We start from the raw sequence: 13,815 nt of genomic DNA on the forward strand, positions 1-13,815 counted from the left end.
CTTTGCCCTTTAAATGTAATCTCAAATTAATCAAATAATCTATATAGGTGCAGAGAAAGCAAGTCAGTAAGCTTCCACTTAAAAGAAAGTGTCATCTAAAATAAGAATCAAAAAATGCACAATAAACCCATTAAGCCCATTAAACACATAAAACATAGCTCAGGAATAATTTTTGCAAGTATTATTGTTATTTTCACTAGCTTACCAGTGCGTTTTCTTTTATTTCCAGATTTTTCAGTGCTACAGCTCCTAAAAGAAAAGAAGCCAACAAGAAAAACTGGAATAAGCAAAGTGGTACACACTGCAAGTCCCAGAGTCTGAATCAGTGGGTTACAGAAGCCTAGAAGACAAGGGGCCTAATGTCTCAAACACAAATGGAGGACAGCAGTGGAGTCAACAAAGATTAGTTGGTAAGAACATGTCATGACAAAGAATAGGATGTGGCAGGAAAAGGTGGCCATACAGACATAAGCCAGAAATTTTCTTGGACAAAGGTCTATGTTCCGGCTCCTGAAATAGAGCATAAATCAAGGAATGAGGTCAAGAAGTAGGCATAGACTATCAACCTAAGGTCAATCCAGTATGGAGGGAAGACCTCTGACCCATTTCCAGAAAGGTCTAGAAGAACAAACTGCAAGTGATAACTCACTTGCACAGTAAACAAGCAAATTAGCTCCACAGCACAGAAATCTTAACTGTGTAAAGGTACCCAGAATCAAACCTGAACACACATGTGCCCCAGGACCATGGACACTCCATCCGCTGCACTGATGCTGGAGTCAGGACTGCCGATGTTCCCTCCTTTCTTTCTCTGTACCACCCTTTAATCTCTGTGTCTCTCCTCTCTTTCACCCATCCCTTATCCAAGATTTACTACCATGTGTTTATACTATAAGAGACTAATTTACACAGACTTCCACACTGTGCATATAATTTATTAGCAAAAACTTCTTAAGTTTTTACAGACACACTAACTTCTGGTGTTCCTTTTTGACCACAGGTATCTACAAATTTTGGGTGGTCCCTTCCCCCTCACAGTGGGGCACCCCAGTGGTCCATGACCTATGGTTCCCAAAACTTCTACTGTGGAGAGATTCACAGCCTACATATCAAATAGCCATTAAAGATGATTAAGACCATGAAAGATGATTAATCATTCCACAAAATAATATCCGAGATTGTCTCATGGCACTTGCATGTCCATGGAAGCAAACTAAAATTACTTAAAGTAAAGATGCTGGAAAATCTTGTCTCAATTTTGTAAGAACCCATTTTGAAATCTAAAATTAGCCTCTTTTTCCTCAACCATCTGTTTCCTATCCTTGTAGAAAACTAGCAACAGTAAAAGTGAGTGGAATTTTAGCCCTCAAAAGATCTTATTCTTGCCAGTTTTATTTATAGGCCTACAAAAATTCACAGGGAGTATTTCAGTAATCTAATTTTTAAGGAGAGAAATTCAGGATTCTGTGAACAAAGAAAATTTAAATTGCAAGATCAGTTTTATAATATACTTTACATTAAACACTTGCCAGAACAAAAGGAATACTTGCACCAGAAAACTCATAACTTAAACATGCACACAGTCCAATGAAATGTCTTCTGCAAAATCTACAAGAAGAATGGAGCTTCTGTGATGGTTACTTTCAAACTAGTTACATGGCATTAACATATGCACATGGAACAGACATCTGATACAGCTGAGCAGGGACATAAATGAGATTCCAGAAACCAGAAGCAGATTACAGGCCTGGAAAAGAATACAACTTGAGGTTGCAAACAAAGATTGAATTGACCAAAAATGCTTTTCCTTCGGGATGCATGTTAGAAACAGCAAAATGTATGGGGAAATAGGAGCTCCAATTGCAAGAATATTCTTGCAGTTATATAGCGCTAATGGCAATCAACAACTGTTCAAATACCACCAATTTTGGGAAACTGGACCCAGATCTCAAAAACATACACACTAGAAGAATTGGCTCAAGTTGTTGAACTCATATGGAAGAGATGATCAGGTAAACTAATCCATCCATCTTATAGCACTCACAAAATACTATGAAGGTTTTAATGTTTTAATTTATTCATTGCAGTAATTTATAATCACTTTCCAGTAGAAGTGTATACATCTGACATGTGCTAACATCACCCTCTCCAGAGAAATACTACATGGCTTTTGACAGCTGATGCCACTGCTGTTAAGCCTTAAAACACACACACATTGCCAGGAACAACAGAAAAGGGAAAAAAAAAAAAAACAAAGAGAGCATTTCCAAAAGTAGTCTGTTAACTACTCTAGGAATTAGAACTATATAGTCTTTGAAAGCGATAACAAGGTGATAGTTTTATATACCATTAGTTCAATTCCATTCTAAATTTATTCCTGATAAAGCTTACTCTGCAGAGACCATTTTAACACACAAAAAACCCCCACATTGTATTCATGGCAAGTAATTCTAATGGTATCCAGAGCAAAGGTTCAGGTTCGTAACCAAGTTACCAGGCATGAGGTGCAACTTCTGCAGGTCAGTTGCGTCATGTTAAAACATTCAGAAGGAAACTGTAAGGCTACATGGCACATGAAACAGTTCAAGTGGGTTGAGTTTCTTCATTTTCACTGATGGCTATGTAATCATTCTCTCTCATTTATCAAGAGTCCGACACATGCCACAGTTCCGCAGAGGCACAATAACTCAAGCTACAATAATTTGGCCCCCCAGATGCTTCCAAAAACAAAATACTGCAAAGTGAGTAAGGATTATCTTAAACATTCACAAACAATGTTTTGTGATGGCAGAACTATTTCTCATTTTATTTGAGCACATTATAATGGCAGATAATAAATAGAGAATTAATAATGTCTCAACAGGAAGCTTTTGAAATTTCTACATTAAATGCTGGGATTTCGAAGAGAGGTACATAATTCTCCACTGGTTTTGCTTATGATTTTACAATTTTAAAAAAATAACTTGATTTTACAATCACATGATTTTACAATCATGTGTGATTGTAGTGTGATATTTTACTTAAGAATCGCTAGAAGAAATTAGTAGAACCCCAGGCATCTGAATTTCAATATAAAATTACTGAAACATGTTCATTAAAACATAAGTTTACTTACAAGAGCCTTCTTATGGTCTGATCACAGCAAATGGAGTATCAAAGCATACAAAAGTCTACTAAAGAGGCACTAGATTTTGTGTATTGATATAATCTTTCTTTTTCCTATACTTGAGAGAGAGCCCAAGACACTGACTAAATATTCCTGCAGTAAATAGGAAATATTTCCAAAGTCACCACACTTGCAAAGCTTGCAACCAACTCTGATGCTCAGGACTTGAAACGTAGTTATTGACCATGCCAGTATTCTCCTTCGTTACCAAAATTTAGTCTCTACCAGATGTAGCCATTTCTCTTGCAATGAAATGTACATCTAAGTACATTACCATAAATCCTTACCATTCTGTTGGGGATTGGAGGCAAAAAAACCAAAAGCCCCCACAAAGTGAAGTAGGAAAACCAGGGAATAAACCCTAGTTACAGGATGTAAAACAGTTAATGAATTAGCCTTGGATTATTGACAGTAGATTTTAATTGCAAAAATCAGAAAATACATCAAGATTTGATTATCAGTTTTGGTGATGGCTGGTTGGGTTTTTTTTGGCAGGGCTGGTGTCCCTCTGCTGGGAGCAACCAAATGTTTTGATGTCAGAAATGCATCCAGTGCATGATTAAAAATTACCCAACTAAGCAACCTCAGAAACTGTATGTACAAGTAGTTGGAGTTGTATAAATACCTAGGGTTAAACATGCAGGCTGCAAGCCAAAACAATAATAAAAGCCAGTTATAAATATCTACAGAAAAGTCTAGAATTTATTTAGGCTACTTTATAAAGCAAACTTTTAGATTTACTGATCTCTGGACAATGTGAGTAATTCAACAAAATAAAACAGCTGCCAAAATTCTAGAAAAATTGCTTTATCATTTTAATTTTAGATATTCAAAATAACTTCATTAATTTAAATGCATGAACTAACGTCTCCTACCAAGAATTCAGCTTGCAAAAAGAGATCTAAGAGTAAACTACTTCACCAGAGGCCTAGCAGAAATTTTGTTATGGTTGTAAACAAAAGATAAAGAGGGGGAAGAAAATTAATCTACATAAAAATCCTGGAGATTTTACCTAATTGATCACTCTCTGCTGTCTTTAAATAAAAGGGCCGGGGAAGGAAAGCAGATAAGAGAGAGAGGAAAGATCAGAAAATACAAATTCCTTAGCTAGTATGTGATCAGTATCCAACATTCCTGTTCAAATATTTCAAAAAAATTTCTGCTTTTTTACAACAACATTGTCAGCTTGTGAATACCTCTGATCACTTAACACAAACATCTGCTTTTGCTAGTTATTTCCCACTTCTGTTTGTGCTGTTAATTATTTCTGTTTAAGCATTCCCTCTAGAGACAAGCTGCAAGCCTTTGAGGATCAGCGTCTGCCAAATACCTCATCTACTGACATCTATTGTAAAATGGATCGTGAAAGACAGTAAAAACTACTAGACATTATGTATCCCTCAAGTGAATTCAAATTGCTGTTATGTAAGGGGAGGGGAGGAGGTTGCACCTGCTCTACCTAGACAGGGCAAAATAAACAAAAGTAGTTGTCTTTCACTGTAATAATAGTTGTAGCCAAAAAGAAAAAAACCAAAGTGTTTGTGTGCTCACAAACATGCCAATTATCTGCCTATATCATCTTACTAACACAGGTACCCCAAAAAGAGACACCAGCTACTCAAATAATAAGTTGTGTTAAGTAAGACATGCTTGAGACATTACCTAACACGCAAGTGTACAAAGTCAACCAAGATTTAAGTTTTTTAAAGGGCAGTACAGAGGATCTGACCAACACACTGAAAAATAGCATAATGAACTGTCATTAAACAATCATCTGGCCTTTCAATACTGGATATGTCACTGGCATTTCACTTCTTGTCAAAGGTAACTGATAACTGCGTACATCTCACATTGCTGCAACATCTTTTCAAGTATTTTAACTTGACCAGGTCTAGAGCATTCAAAAATATCTAACTCACCTAAATACTTATCTAACCTGTTTATCTAAGCCAAGTACTTGCACACTCGTTAGCACAGTTCATTGAAACTATCTTTCTTAGTGAACACCAAAAAGAGAGGTTAAAGAACACTGTCCTTCCCAGTATCAGCTATCCAATAGCTTTCTCTGATGGCTGCCTAACACAGTAGTCTTTTACCTTGCTTCATATTAATGGAGTTCCTTAGGCATATGATTTTCTCCCTTTACACCTTCTTCCAAGCCTTGGCTTTTACAGTATTGGCTTTACACGTTCAAATTAGCTTTTATACCTGTGTAGGCTGAGCTACCTTAAACTTTCTGCACTGCCTTTTATATTTCAGGTCATTCAGCTCTTGCAACATTCTCAACCATTATTGTTTTCAGATAGAACATCTTTTTCCAATATTGAGATAGCCTACATTTTTGTTAACCTTCAATCTGAAGGGTTTTTAAAAAGAAAAAAACATAAAATCATTACTGTAATTATCAATGTGTTCATGTATTTACTGGAGCAGCATCATCAAACAACTTTACTACACAGATTGAACATGGAATAGATTTAATAGTGCAGGATGAATTCTCTCATTTATCAAAACCAAGGTTAATATTAAGCATGATCATTAAAAGTAAATAATAAAGCTCCAAATTTACAGAGGCTGAAACTATGTAAAATTGGGTTTTATACATAGATTCAATCTATGAACAGGTTACTAGCCTTAATTCAAACAGGCTAGCTATAAAAAACCACAAGGCCACAATTTGCTCCCTACAGCCTTTTAATATAAACTACTCTGGTTTTTAACCATTTAATCATTCAGAGGCAAAAAAAAATACATGCCTTTTAAAATATAAGACTATATATATATATATATATATATATATATATATACATATATATATATATATATATATATATACACACACATATATATATATAGTTTGCGCAATGCTGCAGCATCCAAAAAGCACTGGTGATTTGTTACAGGAGAAAAAAAACCCAAACAACTTTCCTTTTTTTTTTCTTTCTTTCTTTTAATTTGATGGATTTAGGACAATTTAATTTCAATAGTACATGAATTATGTAAAATTTAGCAATCTTATCAAGACACAAAGGCAAACATTGTAAGAAAACACATAGCTGTAATGGAAATGCTTCCAGAGCACACAGACAAGCATGAAAAGTTATTAAGTTTACACAAGATAGGAAGGCCAAAATAGTACGTTTTTAAAAAATACCTTAGTTACAAAATTTTAGTTACAAAAAATTTTAGTTACAAAAGTTACAAAAAAAGATTATCCATAGACTTTAGGTATACAGTGAGTCTAGGGATCTGCTAATCAATGATGCACTCCATATTAACGTATTCTACTTTTTCTACCACGGTTACTACCAATAGTTGCTGCCTTTTACATAGCAGAATGCAATATATAGGTCCTTTGAGATATTTGAATTAAAAGAAATATTGCAGATGTACAGACCATTAAACACAATTTAAGTTAAAAAATAGCATCCTGTGGAAGACCAGGAAAAAACTCCACAGGTAATGCCTCACCAACAAAACACAGCATTTCTGAGCCTCTTATAGCAAGACATTGGTAGCTCCATGTATCAGTATACACTATAAACAAGTCAACAGGCTAAGTAGAGAAAAAACAATTTTATTCTAATATATAGGCACTAGAGAAGTGAGATATTCAGTTTAAATAAAAATATACTAAAGCCTCTAAAATATGAGAACCTCTTGAAGATGAAGTAATAAAAAATAAAATTAAGTTCCACAGAAAAATATGACAGCTGAATATCAAAACTTCAAAGTAAAACTGAGGAGGTTTTTTTAGGGGTTTTTTTGGGTTGGATTGTTTCGTTTGAGGTTTTTTTTTTAGTTTTTTTTTAATTGAGACAATGTGCATCTAATCTGTTAATAGTTGCTTCCCAGAGGCATAAGCTGCCATAACTAACCATCAGCAACTTAGAGACCTGGAAAAAAGAAGCCTTTACCTTTTTTGCAACGTACAAACATTGCCCAAAACATTTACAATGTTTCATATTTTTCATTAAATATTCTGTCTTCATTGAACAGAAAGAAGAAATTTTGGTAATTTCAGTACACAAATCAAGCAGTTAGCTTGACACAGTTCTGCTGAAAGGTGCAATTAGTCAAACCTTGCAAATAAGGCTCACCTAACCAGTAAGAGATATGCGATATTAAGCCTCACTGCTACAGATGAATGACTAATACATTGTCTCCAGCAGTTACATGTGCTGTTGCTGTGGTAAGACTCCTTACAGAGACTGAACTTTACAAAGATGGTATGAACGCCTTGACTAAATGAAGGAAAATAACTGCAAAGACGAAACTAAATAAGGACAGAAAACAAGCATAAAAACAAAATGTTGCAAAATGCAACAAAAATGATGCAAAAAGCTCCAGGAGAAGCTCCAGAACAAAATCTGGTTAATGTATATGAGTACCTAGGAATGGAACTGCAGGTAGGCAAATACCTCGAGGATGTTTCACACCTACTGTATGAATGCACTTGTAAAAAAAACCCTGAACCTCTGTGTTTGCTTTTGCTGATGCTGCAGACACCTGGGATGCACATGCAAAACTGAGCCAGCACTGATCACAGGCATCCGTCCATGGTCTGCGCCTGACAGACCTTTGGTGCTGTTTTCTTGTAGGTACCTTACTAAGGGTAACTCAGGAGTGCGCATTCAAACAGAACACTTTACTGCTTTCAGAACTAGCATGTTCATTTAATTCTACAGACCACTGCTTACCCCGCCTAATACAGCTAGCCTTTGCTAACACCTAAGGCAGTACCTACTCCTGGTTCTTTAAGGCTAAAAATAACGAGTATTCCAGACCTACAGATGGCAGCGCCAAGAACGCAAGGGATGTCACTGTCGTTCGCGGAGAAGCCACTCACCCCCACAAGCACTAAAACGCCGTCAGAGCCCTTGGCGTTTATGCACGGTTTATTTCCGGGCGAGGAAAACGCCCATAAACCAGTTCAGTTTCGCATTCCCAGAACCAGGTCAGGCTCCCGCCTCCAACCTGCCCGCCCGCCAACTCCCAAACTTTCTGCAAGCACCACAGACACCGCGGCCATTTAAGGTCCGTCCCCGTTTAGGAGACAGCACGGGCGGCTCCATATGGAAAAACAAAACAGAAGAGTCCGTTTTGCACTTCGCCTCCAGCACTTCGCTTGGTTTCTCTTGCCCCCGTTCTGCAGCTCCTCCCGCTCCGCTGCTGCTGCCGCCGCCGCCCGCCGCTGCCGCAGCCGGCAGCTCCACGGACACCACCTCCCAGCCCGCCCGCCTGATCGCCCCCGCGGCTATTTTTAAGCGGCCGGGCAGGTGGAGGGGCGGCAGAGCTGTCGGCTGCGCTGCCCGGCCTGGCCCGGCCCAGCAGCGCCCAGGGGACACCGCCCCGGCCTCCTCCCTTGAGCGGGCGGCAGGGCGAGCTGGCCGGGCAGGAAGGCACGCGGCGGCATGAGGGCAGGCTTGCGGATCCCCCGCGGCGCGCCAGGCCCGTACCTCCCCAGATGCCCAGCTTCAGCTGGGAGCTGTCCAGGTTCACCACGTAGTCGCCAAGGAAACGGTTCAGGACGTCCACGACCAGGGACTCGAACACCATCCTGCCCCCCGGCCGCCGCCGCCCGGCAGCAGCGCCGCCGCCCCGGCTCCGGCCGCTCCCCGCCGGTCCGCCCCGCCCCGCGGCTCGAGGGGCGGTGCAGCCGTGCCCCCCCGCCCCTCCCGGCTGCGGGCGCGGCGAGGAAGGGGCGCGGCTTGTCCGAGGCTACGGCAGCCGGCGGGGGCTGCGCAGCTCCGCCTGCCGCGGGCCTTCCCCTCCCAGGGCCGCTCCTTACGCACGCTGGCTGCCCGCTCTCGTAAAGGTACGAGTTGTCACGGAATGGGTCAGGTTGGAAGGGACCGTAGGGGATCATCTGATCCAATCTGCCTGCTCAAGCAGGGTCACCCCAGAGCAAATGGCACAGGAGTGCAACCAGGTTGTTCTTGAATATCGCCAGTTAGGGAGACTCAACAACCTCTCTGGGGAACCTGCTCAATGCTCGGTCACTGCACAGTAAAGGAGCTATTCCTCATATGTGGGTGGAGCTTCCTGTACATCCGTTTCTGCCTGTTGACTCTTGTGCTAGTGCTCGGCACTGCTGAGCAGAGTCTGGATCCGCCCTCTTGACACCCTTCCTTCAGATACTCACAGACATTGATAAGGTCTCCTCTCAGTTCTTCTCGAGGCTGAGCAGGCCCGACTCCCTCAACCTGAGAGGTACTCCAATCCCGTAATCATCTTGTTGCTCTCCACTGAACCCATCAGTTTATCCATGGGATTTAAGTGTGGCATAGCCATAAGAGTTTTTTGAGTATTTTTCTCTTCCCCAGGCTAAGCAAATATACAAATTACTGCATGTCTTGAGCTGTTCAAAAATGGCTAGCTATTACTGGCATAATGACTAAATCAAACTGAATTGAATTTATCTCTGCAAAGAGCTTGACTCCCAGGGGCTTTTCTGGCTTGGGTGTCAGCTGAATTACCCGGAAATAACCGGGCCATGTTTGCCCTGAGTGGCTGTGCTGAGGATCCTGCAGTCACAAGGTTTTTTAAGGAAACTCTTCTGTCTGACCATTCACAAGACTCCCTGACAGTCGCACTCCCGATGCCAGAGACTTTCACTGCTAGGACCGAAGGCCCTTGACAGCAGGTGGCTTCACTGAAGTGAGCTGCTGGACTTCCTACACACCTTCTGTCAGTGTTGCTGAACCTTTGTATTCAATATAAAAAATTAAGCCATTGAGGGAAAGGAATGAGAAAGCTGCCAGATATAATACACTTTTCCCTTCTCTTTTACAGAAATAAAAGAATACTGCCTAGCACTTCTAACCTTTCCTTTAACTATAGGATTTATAAGCCTGCTTACCACAACCTGCCACACCAGCAATGTCTTGCATCCACCCAATATACAGAATAAATTAATTTATTACGAAGTATCTTGATATAAAGAAATACTTTTTTATCAGGGATTATATTGTTCTTTATTAACACAAGGAAGGGGGAAGAGTGATACTGAAGATTGATAACAGAAGATGTAAAATGCACAGTCTTATTGAGGCTTAGGTTCCTCTGAAGTTACTTTGTATTGTTTGGAAAAATTACAGTCCCAGCATTTCGAGTTCTTGGGTTTAGCATCTTTTTCCATTGAAAAACAGCAGTAATGCCAAAAAAAATTTAAAAATAAAAAAACCAAACACAAAAGACCCCACATACACACACAACAAAAAAACCCACAACTGCATTAGAAAGAGATTAATTGGAATGATTAATTGGACTAGAATGTGATCAGCAGCTTGTGCACACCAAATGTAACTGTTTCTATGCACTAATACACATATATGAGAATCTCTATAGAATCTCTACTTGGCTTTCTATAAATTTCTTACACAAAGCCAGACATATTTCTTACAAGCTATCTCTAGGGAAAAGTGTGAATACAAGGCTTTATTTTGTGACTCAAAGCACATATCTTCCTATTTAGTTGTAGAAAAGCTGAATGTTAAATCTACTCCTGTCCATTTACTATTCCAAAATTGGACTTAGGCACTATGCATCTTCAGGATTATCTTCTACCTGTCAGTTTTCCAAAGTAACTTTACTTTGTAAGTCTACAGCTCCTTAGGGCATGGGTAAAATTTCTTTGTCTTGTTCAAATATCCTGGAAAAGGCTTTCTGAAGTCCGGGGAGCAGAAGTGTCCTAGGTCAAGTATGATTTCTTTTGATCACAGTGATTCAGTTTTTATTTTGTTATTGCAAAGAAAATTTCATGGTATGATTGATTTTTTGAATCCATAAAGTGTGGGTGAATCTTCCACAGCAATCAGCAAAGTTTTTGAAGCTCTCCACCTGAGAAAAACTGCTTACTGCTGCTGAACTCTAGGCCTAGGGTAGGTGATCTCAGATAAGCATGTGTTTCCTACTGCTGACTCTTACCTACTTTGAAATCCTTAACACTTGCAGACTCATCAAGGCACAGGGTTCCATCTTTTTTCCCTTCATTCCTCTTCATGTCCCACACCTCACTAGCACTGGCAGTGTAATTTCAAGCCCAGGCTGGAGAAGCATCTGAGAAGTAAGGAACAGAGTGCATCAAATAGTGGGCCATCTAGGGGGCATCCATCCAGTCCCATGAGCCAGGGTTTGACTCTGGCATTTTCACGAAATTTGGGAACTCTGTCTACATACACAACACAATCAGAGCCAACATGACAATCAGAGGCACCTGGACATCAGTTTTTCCACTTGAACTCTTATCCTGTATATTCCTACAGTCTCCATTGAAATCAATTAGTAATCACTCTGCTTTTCCCATTTTTGTAACCAAAGCTTCTGAAGTGCTTGATGGCACTTTACACCTGTAACAAAGCTGTTTAACATGTGACTAGATATTAGCGACCAAGTTTCTGGGTTCCCTGCTCATGGAGTTTCTGCAAGCTGAGTCTGGAGGCCACAGACCTCTCTGAGACAGTGAGGTATTCCTTCTCAGCTTTCTGCTGTCCTCTGTGTGAAGGCTGCTAAGACTTGTACTGAGGTGACTCAGAACCTCACAGGTCTGCCAGGATGACAGGTCATCTTCAGAATACATGTTGTCCTCACTTCAGGACAATCAGAAACATCCTTCTCAGCCACGTATTAGAATTCAGTAAAGTAGATTTGCTCAATAAAAAGGAAAAAAAACCAAAAAAGAGATAGAACCCAGTGTAAAAAAATGTTTCTCCTTGGTTTTACTCTCCTCAAAACCTTCTCATTTTCAGTATCTAATGAAGTTACATAACTTTAGGCATACTGCCATGATTCTATGCATTTTCATGTTCATTAATATAAGTGTTCTTATCCTTGTTTCTTCCATGTTGCAGATAGTGCTTTCAAAATTATTTTAATTCAAAGAAGCAAAAAATGCAGTGAATAGAGCAGGAGGAACTGTGAACCTCCTTATTGTGTCCCCAAAAACCCAAAAGTCTAATCTTACAGGGCTTTCAAAATTTTTGAGCTATTTCTTGGAGAATTTTAGAATATAACTGCAGCAAAACCACACACTACATGGTGCCTTATTTCCTAAATCTTTCAGAGTCACCTGGTTTTGAATCTCCTTCAGAATCAGCTGAATCATGATGGAATGTTTGTTCTGCTTACACAAACTTTTCCTCAAGACAAGGTGAAATGTGTAAGTCATATAATCCTTCAATTACACATGCAGCAATGTAGTTACTGCTGAAGCATGTAGTAATCTTAGTAAGTCAGTCTTACTGAGCATGAACTGCTTAAATTGAAACCCAAAGACAAAATCGGAATTTTTTTCCTGCTCGTGCTATGCAATAAAAACTCCAGGGTCTTCTTATCAATAAAACACTTCAGCTAAATTTTAAAGCCAGTTTTTGCAGTTCAAGGAACAAACTAGAGAGTAATTATATTCTTCTTGTCATCATCAAAGGAGTGCATTCAGTCATTTGGTAAAATAGAAACTCTAGAAGTCCAGTAGCCTTGTTTACACTGTAACTGAGAAGACCCTGATCATCAGGCTTTGTTCAACATTGTAGTCTAACATGGCAGTAGACAAAACATGCTGTACCTCGGGTGCAGATATCTCAGTATAGTACAAGATATAACCTTGGAACAAGGACATGTGTCAGTCCAAGGAGAGTGAATTCACCACAGTTGCTGATTCAACAGCAGGACATGTTTCTTTATCTCACTTAGTTTTCAGCTGCTGTGCAGCTTATCAGCTAGAAAGTACCACCAAGTTCCTCCCTCCTCTGCAAGGGTGTCAACAGAGCCTGGTCATGGTGTCCCACTCCACCCTTCCTTTAGTTGCCCTGAGACTGTGTTGTGTGGGGGAGGTCACATTCCATCCAGGGAATAGCAACTGTATTTTCCCCTGTGCTTTCCATACCATTATCTTTTTACCCCATCATCTTCCCACACAAGCAGTATTCATAGATTTTGCAGTTTATCATTCCTTCTCAGAGTAGGCATATATCCAGAGTTTGCAAGTGAGGGAAGGAGAGATGTTTTTGTTTGAGGGAATTATGTAGAATTGTTGTAAATTAAGAGCCTGCAAAAGGGAGAAAAAAATCTGAATGGAGACTGAGACAGTATGGAGATGTCCTACAGACATATAATTGGGTTTGGTTTTTTTCAATTAATTAAAAAACCATGCTGAGGTACAATTCCAAATCTATGGATTATGGTTTCAGACAGACAAAAACTTTTGATGCTGTTTTAGTAACAGCATTAATTTTTTCCATCAAATTGGTTTAAAAGAAGACCATTATTCTATCTAAAAAATTTCACAGATAAAGGATCCCTTCTTTGTTTTATACCATTTGAGAGATTATGTCTCCACCCTTAGTTCTTGCTCCACTACTCTTCTAGATCTTTGATTACTGAAGCCTATCAAAGCATCTTTTATTCCTTTTAAGTATGCAGTTTCACTGAAGCCTAACTCTTAAAATAATTGGAGTTGACAGTGAAAAGGGAATGAGTGAAACAACTACTCAGTTTGAACACACACAGTACAGCAATTGCTTCAGTATTAGAGCACTTGAAATGTTGAGACCTTTCATCCTTTGAATTGTTAGACCCATGTCTAACCTATTCCTACTGTGTTTCTCACAGGATTTTGAGAGCTCTATCCTGATCCTTACTTTTCCAGT

At 39.6% G+C, this 13,815-nt stretch overlaps 1 protein-coding gene across 1 annotated transcript in view; it reads right to left on the bottom strand.

The window, feature by feature from the left end:
- The window catches only part of VPS13A (vacuolar protein sorting 13 homolog A), a 107,538-nt gene extending 98,751 nt beyond the window's left edge, over positions 1-8,787 (bottom strand). The window contains exons 1-2 of the mRNA XM_058823752.1: positions 8,626-8,787; positions 206-249 (exon numbers count right to left, since the gene is read on the bottom strand). Coding sequence (XP_058679735.1) covers positions 206-249; positions 8,626-8,725 — 144 coding nt within the window. The 5' untranslated portion in view covers positions 8,726-8,787. The remainder of the gene's footprint in view (positions 1-205; positions 250-8,625) is intronic.
- Positions 8,788-13,815: the final 5,028 nt, after the last annotated feature.

This window comes from Ammospiza caudacuta, chromosome Z (genome assembly GCF_027887145.1).
Source record: "Ammospiza caudacuta isolate bAmmCau1 chromosome Z, bAmmCau1.pri, whole genome shotgun sequence".
Classification (NCBI taxonomy): Eukaryota; Metazoa; Chordata; class Aves; order Passeriformes; family Passerellidae; genus Ammospiza; species Ammospiza caudacuta.